The following is a 21,320-nucleotide window of genomic DNA, read 5'->3' on the forward strand; positions in this document are numbered from 1 at the left end:
TTTGGGGGTTAAAATTGCATTTTCAAGCAAACACATTTTAATTACATTTGTTAACAAACACAGAAAATGTTGATGCATGTAGACATTATGTTTTTAAAGAAATGTTTTAGAAAATAAAAATGCAATCTACTTCAAATGTATTCCAGAATTAGAGGAGGGAGTACCATACTACTTCAAAGAAAATTACATGATTGAGAATTCCTGTTTAGGGCACACCACATAAGCCTGGATATAGCAGTGAAGAGATGTATGACATTCTTAGACCTCCCCTCTGAAACGAGACCTAGGCATTGCCTCACTGTGATTTTATACTGTGGCCCAGAAAAGGCTTAGAACCTATTAGTTTACTGTAAAACAACTATATCAAATCTTGATAACAGAGATTTAACAAACTTGATTGTACTTGTAAATTTTAAACAAGTATATAAAGGACATTAGACAGATAATTTGTTTAAAAATAAGACACCCCAGGTAAAATAGTTTAATGTACTTTATTGTATGTCATTCAACTAAATGTTTTTAACATTTGTAGAGTTCAATATCTCGAGACAATGCGTACACCTAAAAGGTTCGAAGCAGTTTACTTAACTCCATTCAGTCTTCAAAAATCAGAATTACAATGTATTTATTGCGAAAACACACACTTAGGATACATTAATGTACATTTAATATAGAGCAACTGGAGCTCGGAAAGACTGTTGAGAGCAGCATAGACTCTGTGTTTCAGAAGTCAGGTGCTTTTGGGCCATTACATGCATAATAGTGTACATTATCTGCTTTAACAGCTAATACAACTACGCCACAGACCCACATTCAGTCTTGCGGAAGATTGTCCATTCAAACAATAGAATGTTTATTAGGCTTACGCTTCAGCCTGGCTATAAGAAGTGTGTAGTTCTGACACTGCAGCAGCATTTACAGGCTACATGTTGCTACAGAACTGGGTTTGTGCAAAACACCCAGCAACTACAGCTCACGGTCCTCCATAAATTTCCATTTCTACTCACAAAGCTCATTTGTGTAGAAAACTCGAGTATTTCCGCATAACAACTGGTGCGGAGGGAAAGGAAAATGTTCTGGCTTGTTTCAAGAGTGAAATATCAAATGCAACCTGAGGAAAGATACCACAGCTCGAGATCTCATTCAGAAATTGACAATACTGGTTACTTTCCTAGCTGCAAGTCTTCAAAGTACTTCTGAGAGACAGCTAAGCCACTCTTCTGTATAATACCGTGTAGTGCAATCAAATGATTTCAAACTTTGCTTTCCTATTTCAAAAGTTAAATAGTGGAATGTGCTAGGCATTCCTATTTTGGGTCAAAGTTATGATAAACTACTGAGCAGGCTACCACACATTACTAATCATGCAGTACAGGTCATATTTTTTAAATCCTGTTTTGGGCCCAGACCCTACGACGTGCACATATTTCCTAAGCAGAACGTAATTTTAGAATCCTGTTCTGGTTTCACTACTACGATCACATTATTTTACAAAACCAATGTTAAATCTGTAATCCCTACTTACAAGTTGAAGAGAGATGATGAAGACCGGGATATCGGTCTTCAAGGGATGAAAGGAGAGTGGGACGAGGAATGTTTGTTGGCTCAATCATTTAAGCCTGGCCATTACAGCCAAGCCTCCTAAGGAGAATACCTAATGGCAGTTCACAGGGTGATGGTGAAGACAATACGAGGAGAGGCACAATAATCTCCTGTCTTCGTCTTTAATGTGGTTGAAGTATACAGATTCCTCTACTTGCTCTAGGTAGGAGGGTTGATTAATACTACATCGGTCAAAATTCCAAATTAGATCCTCTAGTAATTGGTCGATCTGTTCAAATGAATGTAGTCTTAATTCAAAACCTCTTCTGTAGCAGCTCAACCAAAGATTATAAAACAGCATTAAAAATACATCTTACCTAAAATGTGTACTGAAATTATCTTGGGCACCTGTTCATGTTATGTTATGTTATGTTATTTTATTTTGTAATGCGCACAGCTACCCAACAAGGGTTTCTCATGCAGTTTTAATTCGATGACACACCACAGCTTGATCCAAGGTCACAAATCCATCAGCTAATGTTCAGTCTATGTCCTGATACACTTAAAACATTGCATGAGCTGGACATTTTGCTCTCAGGGAAGAGTCACTTTAGGCCCTGATAGGGATGGCCAGTAGAAGGAAAATCCGAGCTCAAAGCATGGATGTTCCATGTGATCACAAGAGGTTATATCAAGAGTTTCACTGCAGGACTCAATTAGGGCTTGTTGTTCATAAATCCAGATTGATTGACAGGCACACTACCAAGTACTTTGTATTTTTGAGCAGGGATTGAAGTCTCTACTTGTGCATATGGTCAAAGAGTGATTTTAGAATTGTTCCGGCTGTGGAATTATGCCACATTAACATCTGCTCCACTGCGCGATCATACGATTCAGCAATTGTATGGATCCGTCATAAGTTATGTTACCAGCTCGTAGGCAAAGAAGAACCATATTTCTGCATTCATTTTATACAAATATTACTTAAAATCTTAGCGACAAAGTGCTTTTCTTGTAAGACCATTATGACATAAAACAAAAGCTCCATTAAAACAACTGAACAAAATAAACTCTGTGATGGATGATCTACTTGTATAAATTTAAGCACATGTTGACGTCTTATGCAAATTGAGCACGTTTAGTCCTTTGGCACCTTAAATGAATCCTTTTCCTTCCTGATGGACCCCATTGTAGAAATTGCATCAGTCTCCCCAGCATGTTTCTGCACCGATTCTTCTCTGCAACACAGATAAAAAAGGAGAAGATACTCTGGTCACCTCATTACAAAAGGAATGCAACATGTGGAATCAAAGATATAATTTACATTTCAAATGAATTGCTCAGTGAGTTAAGCTCTTGTCTATTGTCTAAGTCTAGCTTTCAGGTCACAGACTCGAATCCTCTCACACAGTGTTGTTGATCAAGAAAGTTCCTTCAGTCAGTGTGGTGTGTTTAGGTAAGGAAAGAGAAGAACAAGTTACTTACCTTTGGTAACGCTGTTTCTGGTAGATACAGTATCTGCCTGTGGATTCCTCACCTTGTGAATATCCCCCTGCGTCAGCAACGTTCGGAAAACTCTTTTGTAGCACGCCGGCGTGGACGACGTCACAGGAGCATTGCATCGCGCGCGACTCCGGCTGACATCACCGACTCCTTATTAGGCCTACGTCGGCGTGATGACATCAGTTCCGCCCTTTTTTCCGTGCCTTCGAGGCACCCGGACGGACCAATGATAGTAGATATACAAATATACAGTGTACATAGTACATACAATTCAAAACTGCACACATAGTGCGTAGCAAAGGTATGAAAAACCAAATATATATATAAATATACATACAAATATATAAACTCAGGTATAGCAGAGTGGACAACGGGAAGGCGGGTGGGTCAGTGAGGAATCCACAGGCAGATACTGTATCTACCAGAAAAAGCGTTACCGAAGGAAAGTAACTTGTTCTTCTGATAGATACATCTGCCAGTGGATTCCTCACCTTGTGAATAGAGTCCCACAGCAGTCCCCACACGCAAAGTGGCCGTCCCTCCTCACCTCGGTATCCAAGCAGTAATGCTTTGCGAAAGTGTGGTGGGAGGACCAAGTCGCGGCTCTGCAAATATCCTCTACAGGTACACCTCTAGATAAAGCAGAAGTAGCAGACTTTGCTCTAGTAGAGTGAGCTCTTATACCCTCAGGAGGGTCCTTACCCGCCAGGGAGTAGCAGATCTTGATGCATAATATTACCCATCTTGAAAGAGTGCGCTTGTGCACAGATCTTCCTTTCCTGCAGCCAGCAAATCCAACGAACAGCTGGTCATCCAACCTGAACTCCTTTGTCCTGTCCAGGTAGAAACTCACTGCCCTCTTAGGGTCCAAGCAATGAAGCCTCTCCTCCTCCTTGGAAGGGTGTGGAGGAGGATAAAAGGTAGGGAGGGTAACAGACTGCCCCAGATGGAAAGGAGTTACCACCTTAGGCAGAAAAGCAGCCCTGGTCCTGAGAACCATTCTTTCAGCATGAATGGTCAAGAATAGGGGCTTTGAGCTAAGAGCTTGAAGCTCACATACCCTCCTTGCCGAGGTAATTGCCACCAGAAAAAATAGTCTTAAAAGACAAAAGTCTCAAGGGACATGAGTGTAAGGGTGCAAAAGGCGAACCCATCCGCACTGCTTAAACCCGGTCTTCTTCGACGACATCTTCGACGAAAGACAACAGCTCGAAAAAGATACAGAAACAAACAAATAGCAACAAAGTTACTATCCGCAACACAAGAGATCCCAAAAAACCGTTAGCGTCGATGACGCGGAAAAAAGGGTACTATGTCATCACGCCGACGTATGCCTAATAAGGAGTCGGTGACGTCAGCCGGAGTCGCGCGCGATGCCATGCTCCTGTGACGTCGTCCACGCCGGCGTGCTACAAAAGTTTTCCGAAAGTTGCTGACGCAGGGGGATATTCACTAGGTGAGGAATCCACTGGCAGATGTATCTATCAGAAATCAAACATTTTAACAGCCTCATCTACGTGCATATTTTCTTTCTTTTTTTTAAAGGCAAGTACAAATGTAGGACTATCTATTGGAAGATTGCATATGCCAAATGTAATTTTTTTTTCCATACTGTAGCCAATTCAGAATTGCAGAGGCATCTACTTGCAATTTCCATCTGATCGAGACTACTAGCCGCAGATTCCTTCACGTAAAATTATCCCCAGGCGTGAGACTGGATCCGGAACCTTTTTTGCCACAGCATCCCTGCGCGCCAGGCGACATCACGCGACTCGGCTCAGGCGTCGTCCGCGTACGTGACGTCAGCGAGGTCACATAAGACCCGCCCCGGCGTGCCTACGTCAGTTTTTTCCTTTTCCGCGTGCAGCACGGATCCGGTCTTTGCTACAGGCCTGTTTAGGGTCTCTTTTCTCTTCCATTTCTTTTTGGTGTAACAGTGTGTGAATGCCTTCGGGCTTCAAAACTTGCACGTTTTGTGGGTGTCTTATGTCGGCGACAGACCCTCACCTCATTTGTATGTGGTGTTTGGGGGAGGATCATGGCACCACTGATTGTGAGGCGTGCCAACTGTTGAACCCGAAGTCGTGGCGGGAGCGCCGCATGAAACTCCTCTCGGCGTGTCTCTCCAGATCGACTTCCTCCCCTCGGTCTGGTTCGGCGGACACCTTCAGGTACGGCCGTGGTCGTCGTCCTCGCTCTTCTCCGATGTCACGTGAGCGTCGCTCCCCGGTGGGTAAGTGTCGCAGTTTGTCCCCAGGGGCTGGTTTCCGGCCTGCCGAGGGCGGGACTCTCCGCGGGTGATGCGGCCCCGCGTGTCGTCCTCTCCACCGTTTCCAGGTGTTGGGGTGTCGAGAGTCCAAATGGAGACATAAGCGGCGGCTTTGCAGACCTCGCTGGCGTCCACTCCTCCTTCCCCTCCCGGGGTGTCGGCGGATCCCTCGCCTTGCAGAGGGTCCCCCACGGCCAACTGTTTGGATCCAGGCTTGGAGGATGTGGTGCTGTTGGGGTGCGGCTCCTCTGGGGCACCTCCTTCAGGCCACGGCGTTTCTGGCTTGCCGCACACTCCCACGGGAGTCCCTGTGGTGTCGCGGGAGGTCGCCGGGGCTCGGGTCGCATCCCCGGGCCCCTCTCGGTCCTTCAACAAGGTGGTCCTGTCTAAGGCCGAAGTGACGCCGTTACGGCGCCGGCAGCAGCTGGACCGGGCGGAGCCACAGGGGTCGGTGGATCCTCCTCGTTCCACTCCGGGTCGAGGCCGGGTGAGGATCCCTCGTCCCTCTCCGGGCCCCTCTCGTCCCTCCCCATGGGCAGCTGCCTCGTCGGAGGGCGAGTTGGAGGTTGAATCGTCCCTGGCACCGCCACATGGGTTGCTGGGCGATCTCTGGGCTGCGGCTGGCAGAGGGCTTTGTGTCACTCCCCAGGCCTGTCTCGTTCCCCCACGCAGGTGGCTGCCTCGACGGGGGTCGGGTCGGCCTTGTTCTGGCGCCGCCCCGGAGCCAGTTCGGCCCCAGCTTGACTCCGGTCTCCACTCCGGTCCCGGTACGGGGTGACTTGGAGGAAACTTGTCCGGTGATGCCAGAGGATGCTGACGTCCTGCCTCAGGCAGCGGACTCTACGGCTCCGCGCAGGGGTCGTACCGTGGATTAGTCTTCAGACGCTCCTTCTCCGGAGGCAGTCTGTATAGTGGTATCGTCCTCCCCGTAGACTGGTCGCCGGGTGGTGTCTTTTTCACCGGCGTCAAGGGGCGGCTCCCCACCCTTCCTGAGGCAGAGGTGTTCGTCTGAAGCGCGGCAGATCCCTCATTCTTCGGCTCCTTCTGACTTCCAGGTCTGGCCCTTGCCCGTCCCGCATGGCCTTGGGGACAACCGCCTTAGTTTGCAGCCGTCGCCCATGAGGGAGCTGCTTTCTCCGCCGCGGGGCCCTACGGAGGCGGGTGCGGCCTTAGCCCACGCAGTGTCCACGGCTGTGGGCATCCTGCGCATGGGTGACCCGGTGGCTCCCTTTCCGGTGGACCATCTCCTAGAGGTCCTCCACCAGGGCTCTGGTGGGAGGGAAATCTTACTTCCCTTTGAAGGTTTGCTCCTTTCTTCCTTGACGGGGGCTTGGAGGCATCCTGCCTCAGGGGAACCAGTGCCTCGGCATCTTCTTCACCAGCACCTCCCGGCGCCGCGTGACCCGGCATCTTTCCCTTCACCCCTCTGCCACCAGCCCCCTTTTGCGGACTGCTTTTCCCTCCGTGGCGCCACTGTTGACTCGCCGTCCCGGGAGGCCCGCTGGCTGGACTCTTGGGGGTGCAACATGTTCGCCTCGACGAGCGCTGCCCTGCGGGCCCTTAACACCTTGTGTGTTCTAGCTAGGGCCTCCTCCTGTTTGTGGGACTTAGCTGAGTCTCTGGGATCCACAGCGTCCCAGGAGACTGGTCAGGTGGACTAACGGCATCATGTGTTGGATGGCCAGGAGCTTGCGGCGTTTATTCTCCGCTCCGCTCTGGACATCTCAGCTGGGTAGGGCCATGGCTTCCTCAGTCGCTCTCCATCGCCATGCTTGGCTTCGGGACGGAGTATTCCCTGAGAATATTCATGAGCGACTCATCAACCTTCCGTCTGATGGCAGCCTGTTGTTCCATGCCCCGGCATTCTCAGTCATCCCAAGGCTCTTGGCGGGGCTCCGTCCTCCTCCTCCGCCTTATCCTCGTCCTCCGTCCCCTCCTCAGTGACTCCTGAGTTGGGCTGATTCCGGGCCTTCTTAGACCGGTTGTTCTGGCTGTGTTTTCTGGCCTTTTGCGTCCTTCCTTGGGACTTTGGCATTGTTGGCTGCTGGACGGCCCTTTTGTTGATTATGTGTGGTGTTCTGCCGGAGTTGTTACGCAGACTTGGCCCTGAGATTAGGCCTTCTGCTTTGCTTGGGGTGTTTATTTACCCGGGGCTCTTTTGTTTTCCCTGTGCTGAGGCAGTTCTTCCAAAGAGGGTTCCCATAGTTTGGAACTTAACGTACCCTATGTGGGGTACTGGTAGCTGTTATATGGCTTGCGCTCTGCTAGGGGGTTCTGGTCGCCTTCAGTTGCCTGTTCCCCATGGCGTTTATGTAGGTTGCTTTTGCTTCATGAGGTCGTGTGCGCGGCCACTCGTAGTGGTGTGCCCGGGCATCTCCTCCTCTCCCTGCTCCTGTCCTGCGGTCTGGGACGATCCTGTGTTCTCCCTTGCCAGATGCCGCCTACTCGGCCTTCCTGGGGCCTCGGGCAGTTCTTCTTGCTTCTGACGGCTTTTGACTGCCGGCGCTCATCTGGCTGGCAGGTTGCTCTCTGTCTGGAGTGGGTTCGACTTCTTTTCCCTCGCTTTCTTGGGTCCTCTAGGTTTCTTCTTCCTCTCTTCATGTCTTGGCATTGGGCGGAAGCTATGTTACCTTGTGGGGGTGTGGGGTGCTTTTGTATCTCTGACCTTGCCCTTGGTTCCTCTGCTGTGAGTGTACGGGCCTCTTCAGCCTTCTTCTCCCCCCACATCCTCTTGGGGTCGGTGGGGTTCTTGCTTGTGGGGGTTCCCATTGCCTGGCAGGGACGAGGTTCTACCTGGTCCACAGATCTGGTCCCCTGTGGGGCCCTCTGTTCTGTATTGGCTGGTGGGGTCATTTCGCAGACCCTCCTTTCCAGGGGGTATTGCTAGGGTATCTATTCTACATGGAGGAATCTGCGGCTAGTAGTCTCTATCAGATGTACGAGTTACTTACCTTCGGTAACGATGTATCTGGTAGAGACGATTCTAGCTGCAGATTCCTTCACGGCCCACCCTTCCTCCCCTATTCTGCGAGGACCCTTGGGTTGGTCTTCGGTACTCACCTCCCGGTGGGGGGCTGTGTCTCCTGTGAGTGCCTTCCTTGTTCTCGGTGGGTGGCTCTGTCTGGGTGCGGTTCATTCCTCCTGCTCTGTCTGGGTGCGGTTCATTCCTCCTTTGGTTCTTTGGAGGATGGGGTTCCGGTGCTCCGGTGTCCTTCTGCTGTGGCTACTCCAGGTTTGGGGGGGATTGCTTTCTATCCCTGTCCTTCCTTCCATTGCTGTCCTCTGATTAAGCGTCATCTGGCCATGTCTTGCCCTTGTCCCTTGCGGGTGGTTGCCCTCTATGTAGGGGTGGCTTGGAGTTTTGTTGTCCCGGTTTGTCTTAGGGCTGGTCCCCTTCCTTGCTCAGGATGGGTGTAGTAGGTTACTACATGTGCCATGACTTTTACGCATGTTCCTTGCCTCTAGGGCACAGGAGCGGGAGAATGTCTATGTGCTGGCAGGGTGGCTGCGCAGGGCTCTGCTTGTTCTTTCTTCTTTCCCTGCCTTTGGGTTCTGCGGTGCTGACACTACTCTGTGTGGTGTTGTTCGTTACCGTTTCTTTCTAATTTTTCTGCTCTTCGCACACTGTTCCCATGCTTCCACAGTTTTTTATCTGGTGGTTCCGAGTTGTGGTTCGGAAAAGTTCTCCGAAGAAAACTGACGTAGGCGTGCCGGGGCAGGTCTTCTGTAACCTCACGGACGTTGCGGACGACGCCTGGGCTGAGTCGCATGATGTCGCCCCGCCCCCGGCACGCAGGGATGCTGTGGCAAAAAAGTTTCCGGATCCAGTCTCACGCCTGGGGATAATTCGACGTGAAGGAATCTGCGGCTCGAATCGTCTCTACCAGATACATAGTTACCGAAGGGAAGTAACTCGTACTTTACTGCATCTTTTTAAAATGAAGGAAAAAAAAGAAATTTAGCCAGACAGACAGCAGCTCGGCAGATGTGATGTTTTTTCACTATACCTTTAAAATTGGCCAGCGGGTCCAACATACCAACATGTCTTGCACTTGCTTCAGGTGCAAGGAATGTAACTTTTTGTAATTTGCCATACCGATGCTACTTGTGCAGAGACACTAGAGTACAATCAAAGATTGTAGAAAAGGAAATGTTACTAATCTGTAATCCTAGTTCTATGTCAGGACCGGAGGCCAGGATTACGCTGTTCTTTCGTCACTTTATTACTGACAGCAGCCTTATTAGGAGCATAACATATAAACAACATTTCCCATGAACTAGTGGGAAAAGAAAAGAACACTAATTCCAGCCAATCAGTCATCAGGACTTTCCTTTATCCTCTGAAGACGCTCCTGCCTCCTCTTTTTTCGCTGCTCCAGCAGCCTACAAATAAGCGTGGGACCGGCCTTAGTGCCTACTTTTTCAGTAATTTACTGTAATTATCTGTCTAATACTGTTGCTCGCGCACTGTTTTCCCTTTACAGCGTGACCACAGGAACACTTAGATGCTCCTATGCAACTGCCTTGTTGTCAATTTTTGCCCCAATGTGGTGTGAGGCGCCTACGTGTGCAGTGAGGGCCGCCGACTGTTAGGGAGCACCACAGCTCTATTTTAACGCGCTCAGCGCATCTCCCTAGGCTGGCACACTTACTTGAAACTGACAGAAATCGAGTACCGCTTCCGGCAGTGCCTGTCAATTACAGACGTGTGTTTTTCCTGGATTGCCTAGTCGCCTGGAGTATAAACACCCCAGCAGGCGTCTCTATGAAAGGCTTTCAAGCTAAACCCATGCTGCTTATGTTCTAGGGACACTGACCCAGGCTGGTATTTGATTGTGACTCTTTCTGTTGCCCCTTAAGGCCTGTGGGCATTGGGTGTCCCCGGGCTACAGACTCCGAATAGGCCCTGTAGGCTGCTAGCTATTACTTACCTGGGTTACCCCAGCATAATGCAGGACATTGCAGACACTTACCTGGAGGAGGAAAGCATTACTTACACTCCCATTAATGGGAACTTTTGCAAGGTGATGTGGATGCATCTAGCCATATGGCTGTGTCTGATGCAGTGGCACCCTTAGAGGAGAAGCTTCTGCAGATGGCATCTATAAAGCGCATCTTTACACTTGGTGTTATTATATTCCTACTATCAGTGATAAAGTAAAAAAGAAGAGCGTTATCCTCACCTCCGTGTCCTTATTAGCATTGAAACTTTCCGTTATGATAGCTAGGACATTTTTCATTCACCATCATGGCATTTTCTCTCTGAATCCATAAATAAGAGACTACCTCCAAGCACTTGTGTTTTCAAGATCATTTTAAGGTGGGGGGCGCAAGAAGGCGCACGGCAAGATGGCCGCACTGCTGTGACGCTCTGTCTGACCGAGCTACAATCCGACCAATATCTGCTGCATCGTGTCATATCTGCACCTGCTAAGACCCTGTGTGGCTCTCGACTTACTTGCTGCTTCCATCGGAGGTGCTGGTGATCCCGTCAGCTCCCGGTAACTGGGTGAGAAGGACTGAATTGCCCCGACACTGCACTGTAGCAAATGGCGGCCGCTGTGACACTGAAGGCCTCCCCTGTGCCGTGGGGACTGGGGGCCTGGTCTGACATCCTGCACGGCCACTTTTGCTCTATGAGGGGCTGCGCTTTGTGGCGGCTGCGGTGTAATCCGTGGTGATCTCCAAAACGGGTGCCGGAGGCGTTGGAGACCGGCGACAGCAGAACGTAGATCCACCCTGCGTGTGGAGGAGATTGTGCGGCGAGTTGGAGAAGGGCATCGGCGGCTGTGGAGACTATCCCGGACAGCGCTTTCCTGTGGGGGCTGACTGGAGTGCTGGCGGCTGCGGTGAGTGGGGCTGGGGTCCGGCTGAGACTCGGGACGCGGAGGCGGGATCGGGGCTTGTGCTGTGGCCGCGTTCTGCGTGCTGCGGCCGGCACGGGGCCTAGTCGGAGTGCGTGGGCTTGAGGAGGAGCGCTGGGCCTACTGCCGCCATCCAGATTTGGGGGGGGGGGAGCAGAGGGCTCACCGTACTAATTGCTGACAGCCCCAGAGCCTGTATTTGCTTTTCCAGGTTGGGAGCTGCAACTGTGAGGCCCCCATTGAAAGTGGTAGGGGTATCATCAGGCGAGGGGCATCGCGAGGCCTACTGCTGGCTGACTAAGCGGGGCCCTGTACCGAAATCGAGGTGGTAGAGTGGCGTGGCCATCAACACTATCTATAGCATTGACATCCCTGGCATCCTATGACACACGGCGCGCAGGCCAATACCAGGGCCCTGGAATCAACATCTTCTTGAACATTCTGAAAATACCCATAGAACTTACCTCAAGCTCTTTGCTGCAGGCCTTCTGCTCTTGTTATATTGACATTGAGGTGGACTGAGCTGAGAGTTATAACACTGCTTCTGGGTGGAGTACACTGGGCTATGCACTGACGCGCTCTTGCGCTGTCCCAGGATCTGTGTGGCCTACTGGCTGGTTTGCTCTGAGGGGTGCTCCTGTGGCAAGGGCTTTACTGGTGATACGCCTTTTGGCACGAATCAGGGCCCTACGTCTGGGACTTCTTGGGCCTTTGGGGAGACCCCCCGTCAAACCTTTACCTGACTGTGAGGCTGCGGGTCTAGCTCCCCCGCATCAACTTTCTCACACTGCATTGAGCCGCCATTCGCAGCCATGGGGAGGACCGACCACGTCTTATATTTGAGTCGAGAAGGGCCCCCAAGATACCGCAGAAAGCTGCCTCCAACTCTGAAGCTGATGCACACACTGACCACCCTCCCACGCTGGAATCTACATTAGTGGCTATGCAGCACACTTTACAATCTATTGAGGGAGCGATGGCTGCGGTAAATCATCGGCTTGATCACATGTCATCTCAATTAGAGAAACAGAATGCTAGCAAGGGGGAGGTGGAGCAGAGGGTCTCTGCGGCTGAAGATGGCTTGACGACGGTCTCTGAGAAAACCTTAAACATGGAAAAGGTCCTCTCAGTTATTCAGGCCAAAAACGAGGACTTAGAAGCGCGGTCCTTGCGCAATAATATACGCATTACTGGGCTGCCGGAATCGACAAATGTGGGACGGATGGAGACTTTTATTGAGCGCCTGATAACGGAAATTTTTGGCACAGAGCACTTGTCCAGCATGTTCATTGTGGAGCGTGCCCATCGTTCCCTGGCTGCGCGACCGGTCCCGGGGGCTCCTCCGCGACCTATCATAGCCAGGGTCTTGAATTATAGGGAACACGATACCATCTTGCGCCTGGCTAGGGAGAAGGGCACCTTACACATCAGGGCAACGCCTTGGCCTTTTTTCCTGATTTTACAGTCGCTGTCCAGGCTGCCAGAAGGGAATTTGGCGCTGTGAAACAGTTCTTGAGGACAGAGGGGTTCCCCTACGCTATGTTATACCCTGCCCGTCTTCGCGTGGGTGCGGTGGGTGATAGCAAGATTTTCACCTCCCCGAAGGCCGCAATGGAACATGCTAACGCACTGAAACGTAGGAAACGTGACTCCACCGCAGGGTACGAAGATGTCGAGTAGAGGGGAGCTCAGTGCTTTTATACTGTCTGTTGACATTTTTGTATTTTCCTTTTCTACTTCTTGCTCACGAAGTGATATATGCATGGTCACATTGTTATCGTGCTCCCTTAATGTCTGCATTTAAGATGCCATCCTGAGGGATTCTACTGTTTACCATAACAGTTGCCTACTAATTGACTCTGCAGCCTCCTTACTATTTTGATAGATCTGACGTCATTTATTAGGCTGTAAATCCTGTTGGTTAAGTATGCAGGGCTCTGTTCCTATTATAGGTTTGTACTGTACCTTTCTATTTCTATACTCAGTACTGTTGGTTACTTCTAAGTCATAGTAGATGTGAGAAGTTGGCCTGGTATATGATGTTCACTATTCTAGTGAACACCTTGCACCAGTCCAAACAACCCTTATGGTGATAGTTGTAAGTCAACCTTATAGACCAGCTATCCTAGTGGTAGCGTGGACAGAACAGTCTTAGGCTACAAGACTCTTGAGGGCGTGTAAAGGCAGCTGTTTTACCATATGTAACCCCTTGAATATCAAATGAAAGGACACCACACAGGATATCTATATAAAATATAGATGTATTTATTTACTAACACACTCCTCTGAACTCTTTATGAGATCACAGGCCAAGCAAAAGCACATAACAAGTTACTTAATCAGGATACGTTAAGTTGCACAAAATACAGTTAGGCCCTAGGGGCGAAGAAAACCATATACTAAGAAAGTGGTATAAGTACCACATCACGAGAAAAGGAAAGGCCTAGGGCCTAGAGAATCGCTGGGGCTACACTTTTTGACCCTTAGGTTAGGAGTAGGAGGCCCACAGGCGGCGCGTGCAGAGTCAATGTTAAGTCAATGGGAACTTAGCAGTTAGAAAAAGAAGGATTTAGGACACTTCCGGTTTAGCTAGGAGGAAACAATTAAAAATCTAGACACTTGGATAGTCAATACCCTTGGGAGCACCGAAGTACTCGCGTTACCTCACCCACAGGAAGCGGGTGCATAGGTGCGAAGATGTGTCGGGTTTCGCCGTTGAAGCCTATGGAGACCTGGAGGAAAGATGCTGCAGGCGACCAGGAGGAAGATGTCCGGGTGGATCCAAGGGTGGATCGAGGATGAAGAAGACCTGAAAGCAGAGGGGACAGAGTCTGGGTCACTAGCCAGTGACCGGGTGGAACCAGGAAGGAACCAGACGACGTCGAGGAGCAATCAGGTGCTGTCGTGAAGCTTGTCTCTTCAGCCACGCGGACCAGGAGGCGTCGAGGACGACCAGATGCTGGAGAGGAGCTGTCCCACGAAGGTTCTCGCAGATGGAGGGGTCGACTGCCGGATTGGAGTCAACAAGCCTTGGCAAAGGCAACCCATGCAGGACTCAAAGAAGGCTTCTGATGCCGAGCAGCATGGTCTGAGGTGCCTCACCTTTGCAGGGAGACAAGGGCCATTCTGGAGCAACCAGACCAGCGAGTTGATTCAAAAGGATTGTCGTCACAGAGGCTACTAGCCAGCGGGCCAGCAAACGGACAACGCGTTGAGCAGAACACAAGCAGAAGGGCCCCACGCAGAACTCGTGGAGTGCTGATCTTCGGTGCAGGTGGAGCTCAGATTCGGGTGCTTCTCAATCCCCAGTGCACAGCTGCGAGGATACCTCAGGAGCTGCGCAGTTAGCAAGTCGTGGACTTTTCAAGATGTCCGGTCCCACATGTCTCGTCGCCTCCACGGATCTCAGCTATGCTGCAGTCGTGAAGAGAGGGTCAGAGTGGTCTGGAAGTCTGGGTCTTGTCAGGCTCTGTGCTCGGGTCCCGGCGGGAGTGTCGACAAAGCAAGCCGTTGATTTGCTGGATGGTGCCTGGTTGCCCACAAGGGAGATTCTTCAATCTTCAGCAGAACGTCGAAGGTCCAGAGTTGCGTTTCAAGTTTCAGTTCAGGATCAAATCTAAAGTCCTGGGGTTCAGCTCCTACCTTTATACAACTAAAAGGGTCTGGATTACTTTCTAGGTCCCTCCTATGGGTGGGACCAGGAAGGGGGGTGGTTACACCCCCTTTCCTTTGTCCAGTTTCGCGCCAGAGCTGGGGCTGGAGTGCCCCAGCAACCGGTTTGAACTGGGGTATGCATGGAGCACCTAGTGTGCCCCAGGCAGTGTCTCATTCTATTCAGCCCTCCCTGTCCCAATACACAAAGTCCTGTTTGGGGTGGTGCTCGCACCTCTCCAGGCAGGAAACCTATTGTCCAAACCTCTGTAACTGGAAGGACTCCCAGCGGCAGGAGGTCAGACTTGTGTCTGTGGCAGCAGCGTCCATTTTGTGACGCTGGGGCTCTGGTTAACTTTAACCGGGATAGTCAGCAACAACAGGTCTTCTCCCTCTGGAAGGGTGGAAGGCTACCCCAGTCGCCAGAATTGGCGAGGGGGTAGTATTCCAAAGCGTATGACACCTTACACGACATGTTTAGATAAAGCCAAACCAAAGTTAGCATACAACCGCGAGGATTATAATGCACTTAAGAGTATATGGTATGGCAATATCATAGAACAGCTATAAGGACATGGTTCCGCAAACTGCAGACAGGCTCAGCTCATGCTAGAGCACCATCTCACACATAACCAAGCACTCTGCCTCCAGGATTGTTAAGGCCTGCCAAAGGGGTGACTTATAGGTTACTGTGAGTCTATATTTAAGGGTAGATATAGGAATACTATACCTAAGCAAGGGGTGATTAAACGCCCTTGCCCCAGCTGAGTGATCAGCCAGTTGTTTCAGTTTGAGTGGCCAGCCAGGGGTGGCATAATACATGCTGCAGCCCCTGGTAGGCCTTGGGTGCACCTATGCCCTGGGTACCTATGGTACACTATACAGGGACTCACAAAGGTAACCCAATATCCAATTGGGTATGTACCTACAGTACATGCAGTCCATTTTACAGAGAGAGCAGATAGCCTGGGGTCCTGAATAGCAGGATCCCAGGCCAACTAAGTCGAAAACCAGCTAAACACTAGGCAAAACGTTGGGGGTAACCATAGTCCGGTATCCACCTTCCCGCACAACCTCCCCCCAAACGAAAGGAGATAAGGCTATCCTTGACTAGGTAAGCCTATATTGCCTAAGTGGCCATATAAGGAAATACCTGCACTGGCATGGATACCCCGTCTCATGGTCCACTAAGCAATCCCTCACCTTAAGGGTATCAGAGGGTCTCCACCATAAGGAATCTCTACCTGTGGTGTGTTTTGGCAAAGTAAAAGGCTGGTGTGGGAATGGAACATTGAAGTGAGGCTCCACTAATGTTGGGCTCAGCATCCTCCAATCACTATCCACCATATATGCCTTTCTTTACATGACTGAGTTGCACTGTGCTCTCAGGGTCAACCTCTGGCTACCTACAGCTGGAGGCTGGGTCCCTTCTGTTGGCTCACTGGAGGGACAAGTCAGGTTTGGGGCTCTTTGGTCCCAGGCTTGGCTGTGCCCAACAGAGTGCATCTGGGGGAGGTTCCTAACTAGGTGTAAGGGAGATCCCTCAGGAGTGTTTGGAATTTTCACCTGGCTAGGGTTTCTAGCTTTGGTGCCCCTAATCTGCTGATGGGGATGTTCCTGTGGACAGGGGGCCCTTTGGGGTCCACTGGCCTCCCTGACCTCTACAGCCCTGGGCTGACTGAGGCAGGGTAGAGAGGGGAAGGGTCCACTGACATCAGGGGCTCTGCCAGGCTAGGCCGGACTACCTCTGGGGCAGTTCCTTCACAAGGGGTGGGGTCAGTTCCCTGAGGAGGCTGACTCTCACCTAATGTCTGGTGGGAGGGAGACTTTTCGTCCTCCCCAATGCTCTCTGTCTGAGTGGAGTGATCCATAGTTTCTGGCTTCACAACACTAAAATCTGTTTGTTTGGGCTGTGACCATCACAGCCCTACCAACCTTTTCAGAAAGGAACTTTGTTTGGGTGTGGGCTGTGACCATCACAGCCGTTCCAACCTCTTAATGAAGGAATTCTGCGTGAGCTGGGGCTGTAGCCATCACAGCCCCACTAACCTTTTCTTGAAGGCCTACCATTTTGGAATGGGTTTCCTGTTCTACCTCAGCCCAGGTTGAGTTCTCTAGATCATCCCCAGTAGACAATCTACAGGCAAGTTTGTAGACACTGCCACACTCTTAGGACCAGTGACACCTCCCCAGCTGAGATTTACTACTGCCATGGGATGATCTTTCTGCACTCCATCAATGTTGGTCACCTGATAGGTGAACCCAGGTAAAAGTTGTCCTGAGGGGGCTAGACTGTCAGTCACCATAGTGATGCTAGCCCCTGTGTCTCTGTAGGCTTCAACTTTCTGGCCATTGATGAGGGGCTCTTGTCTGTACTTTCCCAAAGTGTTGGGACAAGCAGTGAAGTTGGCAAACCCCAGGCCATTCTCACAGACAAGAGTAGCTATCGTAGGGGACCTGGTTAGACCAGAGTCCACCTGAGTTCCCAAAGTAAACACAGCCACATTCTTGGGGGCACTACCACCACCTGGGGGATTACTACTAACAGTAACAGGAGGTCTGGGAGTATTACTTGGGGGAATGTTTTCCTTATTGTTGGCCCTTGGGCAACTGCTGTCAGTCTTCCAGTGGCCAGGCGGTTTACAGACATGGCAATAAGGTTTCTTTTGGTTAGAGGAAGTGTTTTGGGACCCAGCCCCACCATTGGAGTTTTGGGACCCTGTGGAGGACTTGTCTTTTGATTTATCCCCACCTTTCTCTTGAGGCTTGGTAGAATCTTTCTTCTGGTCACCACCCTGATTTGTAGGCCTAATCCTGGTTCTGACCCATTTGTCTGCCCTTTTACCCAATTCTTGTGGAGAGGTCAGATCTGCGTCCACCAGGTGCTGGTGTAAAAGCTGGTTATGACAATTACTAAGGATCTGCTCCCTCATAATTAAATTATACAATCCTGTAAAGTCCTGTACTTTGCTGCCCAATAACCAGCCCTACAGAGCCTTAGTAGCACAATCTACAAAATCAGTCCAGTCCTGAGTCTGTGTCTTCTGGGTATCCCTGAACATCAGACTGATTCAATCAGGGGAATAGGAGTATTCTCCGTTCACTTTAGGTGAACACCATCCCTTGCTCTCTCCTTGGTTTTCAATATCCCTGAACATCAACCTGTACTGTTCAGTGGTTAAGCCAAACCCATCAATCAGAGCACTCTTCAGGGCTGAGTAGTTTTTAGCATCCTCATCACTAACTGTGAGGAGCTTATCTCTGCCTTTTTCTGAAAAGGAGAGCCACAAGATTGCTGCCCACTGACTTTGGGGTACCTGCTGTACTTTGCAAGCCCTCTTCAAAGCAGTTATCCATTTGTGGAAGTCATCCCCATCTTTGTAGGGGGGCACAATCTTACTCAGGAGTCTATTGTCATAGGACCTGTCTTTATCCTTAGGGATATTGCTGCCACCAGTGGGTTCTAACCCACTCTCTCTATGCTCTTTAGCACAAGCAAGCTTCTCTTTGGCCAAGGCAACTTCAAGTTCCTGCCTCTCAATGCTTAGAGCAGCCTCTCTCATTTTTGCCTTATGTTCCCTTCTCTGAGGGGAAGTCATCCCTCTCTGGTTAGGGCCATGAGAGCTATTTGAGCATCATAGTGGAGAGATTCCCTAGAGTGGGATCTTCCTCTCCTCTGTCTCTGGATAAGCCCCATTGGGGGTCTGTATGGGGGCTGCCCATACTGACTCCCATGCATGCTTAAGTTAGCCTGGCTAGGTCTTCTGACTGGGACCTGGCTGTTTGTCTCAAGATCAGAATCATCCTCTTCCACCCCCTCTTCTTCCTCATCTGGTACTGGAGTATCAGCATTATCATCAGAAGAGGGAAAGACTTCATCTGCACTACCTGTGTCACCTGTCTTAGGTGGCTGTTGAGCATCATACTCTTCTAAGAGCTCAACCAGGAACTTGATGGTAGGGTTTGAACCCTGTTTTAGCCTTCTAGAAGTACACAATTGTCTAAATTCTTGGAAGGCTAAGGCTTCATATCTCGAAGCAGTCCTCAAGGGATCTACTTCTGCAGGCAAAGAACCACTGGGGTTCTCTGGATGAGACATGGTTTCTAGTGAGGTGGGGCGTTGCATCTACCTACACTATTTGTTTTCCTACAGAACCTTTCTAGGAGTTGTAGTCAGGGTGTGCTAGGCCCAGGCTCTACAACAGCTAAGTTCAGTAGAACGTAAGTATACTAAGACTTGTTTTTATATGTACCTACAGGTACCTATGTGATCTTTCAAATGATATCTCAAGATTACAAGTGGTAAAACAACAGCAAGCTCTAATCCCAACTGCTGCACACCAATGTGAGAAGTTGGCCTGGTATATGATGTTCACTATTCTAGTGAACACCTTGCACCAGTCCAAACAACCCTTATGGTGATGGTTGTAAGTCAACCTTATAGACCAGCTATCCTAGTGGTAGCGTGGACAGAACAGTCTTAGGCTAAAAGACTCTTGAGGTCATGTAAAGCCAGCTGTTTTACCATATGTAACCCCTTGAATATCAAATGAAAGGACACCACACAGGATATATATATAAAATATAGATGTATTTATTTACTAACACACTCCTCTGAACTCTTTATGAGATCAGAGGCCAAGCCAAAGCACATAACAAGTTTCAAAATACGCATAACAAGTTACTTAATCAGGATACGTTAAGTTGCACAAAATACAGTTAGGCCCTAGGGGCGAAGCAAACCATATACTAAGAAAGTGGTATAAGTACCACGTCACGAGAAAAGGAAAGGCCTAGGGCCGAGCTGGTAGACAGTGAAGGCAAGATGGCCGCTACGAGGTTGTAGAGGGTAGTCGCACATCACTCCCTCTCCCGAACATAATGCTGTTGGAGCTTTAAACTGGACATGCTGTGGTTTTTTGAGCGATTTCAGGGCCAGGAAACAGCAGTCAAAGCCCATGAGCAGTGGCTACATCGAGCGATAAATATCACTTTGAGTTCTCTGAAAACACTGAAAGGCTGCTGGAAGAATTTGTACGGCGAGACAAGTACTTACAAAGCAGCCTGGACAATGTTGCAGCGTTCAAGGCAGGATAAAGACAAAGAGAAGCCACTATCGACCCCATCCAGGACATCAAATGGGTTAGGACAAAAGGATATCTCAAACACTAGTGGCAATACAAAGTTGCCCCCACTGAGCAAGCGGTCGGCTGCTCTTAACAGCGCGGTAGTAAAGGCGCTTCAGAAAAAGGCTGAGAAGGAGAAGAGAACGGAGATGTTATGTTATGTTAATATTTTTTATAAGGCGCGCAGCTGCCCCAGCCAAGGGGCGTCCCGGCGCCTGATCAGGTACCACAACATAACAAATCGGTGCTGGGGAAGAAAGGAAGAGATCATTCAGCAGTTGGGAACAGAAAAGTTTTTATGGTGCGCCTAAAGGGAGTAAGGCTGTTCAAGGCTCGAATATGGACGGGAAGAGAATTCCACAATCCTGCCGCTAATACTTTAAAAGAGCGACCTCCCATCCTACTAAGTCTAAACCGTGTATTAACCGCCAGATGGAGAAATTCCGATCTGAGGGACCGCGTAGGGACATAGGGGGAGACAAGCTTAGCGAGGGCTGGAGGAGAAGAAAGCTTCAAGATTTTGAATGTTAGGCAGAGAGCCTTAAATTTAATTCTCTGTCTGACCGGCAGCCAGTGGAGAGAAGTCAAGACTGCAGAGACAGAGTACTGTCTAGGAAGGCCAACGATGGCACGTGCCGCGGCATTCTGCACCCTTTGCAGTCTAGTAGCCTCCGCCTGATTCACTCCGAGCAACAGCGCACTCCCATAGTCCAGCCGCGAAAGAATGGAGGCTTGGACCACCAGTTGCCGAGTAGGGTGGTCGAAGAATTTGAGGACCGGTCTCAGCCCTCGCAGAATACCATAACAGGTAGCTGCAACCTTCTTCGTGTGGCTGGTAAAGGAGAGTGTAGGATCCAGCCAAACCCCCAAGTTCTTAACTTCGGCAGCAGATGAAAGTAAAGCAGCCGTAGGAGGAAACTAGCGTATTGGCGCAATTAGCAAGCACAAAAGTACATCGGAATAACAGTGCGGCTAATAGGGATACCGCTCTCCGGCAACCTACTTTAACGGAATCCTTTGCTGGCTAACCCCCCACCCCCCCCGACCTCGGAATCACAGCAACACTAGCAGCCAGGAAACCGGGAAATCAACCCTCCGGCGTGATCGCTGATTCAGACAACACCGTCCTCTAGGACGCAGGAATCGTGGTTGCTAGGCAACAGGACAGAGGAATGACGCGCCTGGAGGGCGCTCCACACATGGAGGATATTCAGCTTCTAGAGCAGCAAGAGGTGAGCGGCGGCATGCCGGCGGGGGCAGAGGCTGAGCAGACGGGGACAGAGAGGCCCATCAACGCACAAATGATGGATGCGCTGCTGCAGGTCGAGGCAGGGCTTGGCAGCGCGAAGATTGCTGGCTCAGACT

General features: G+C 50.0%; 1 protein-coding gene across 4 annotated transcripts in view; it reads right to left on the reverse strand.

The window, feature by feature from the left end:
• Positions 1–472: 472 nt before the first annotated feature.
• Positions 473–21,320, reverse strand: part of HAGH (hydroxyacylglutathione hydrolase) — a 408,719-nt gene continuing 387,871 nt past the window's right edge. For all 4 annotated transcript variants that reach the window (XM_078664886.1, XM_078664885.1, XM_078664887.1 and 1 more), the window contains exon 9: positions 473–2,780. In XM_078664886.1, coding sequence (XP_078521012.1) covers positions 2,681–2,780 — 100 coding nt within the window. In that variant the 3' untranslated portion in view covers positions 473–2,680. The remainder of the gene's footprint in view (positions 2,781–21,320) is intronic.

This window comes from Lissotriton helveticus, chromosome 10 (genome assembly GCF_964261635.1).
Source record: "Lissotriton helveticus chromosome 10, aLisHel1.1, whole genome shotgun sequence".
Classification (NCBI taxonomy): domain Eukaryota; kingdom Metazoa; phylum Chordata; class Amphibia; order Caudata; family Salamandridae; genus Lissotriton; species Lissotriton helveticus.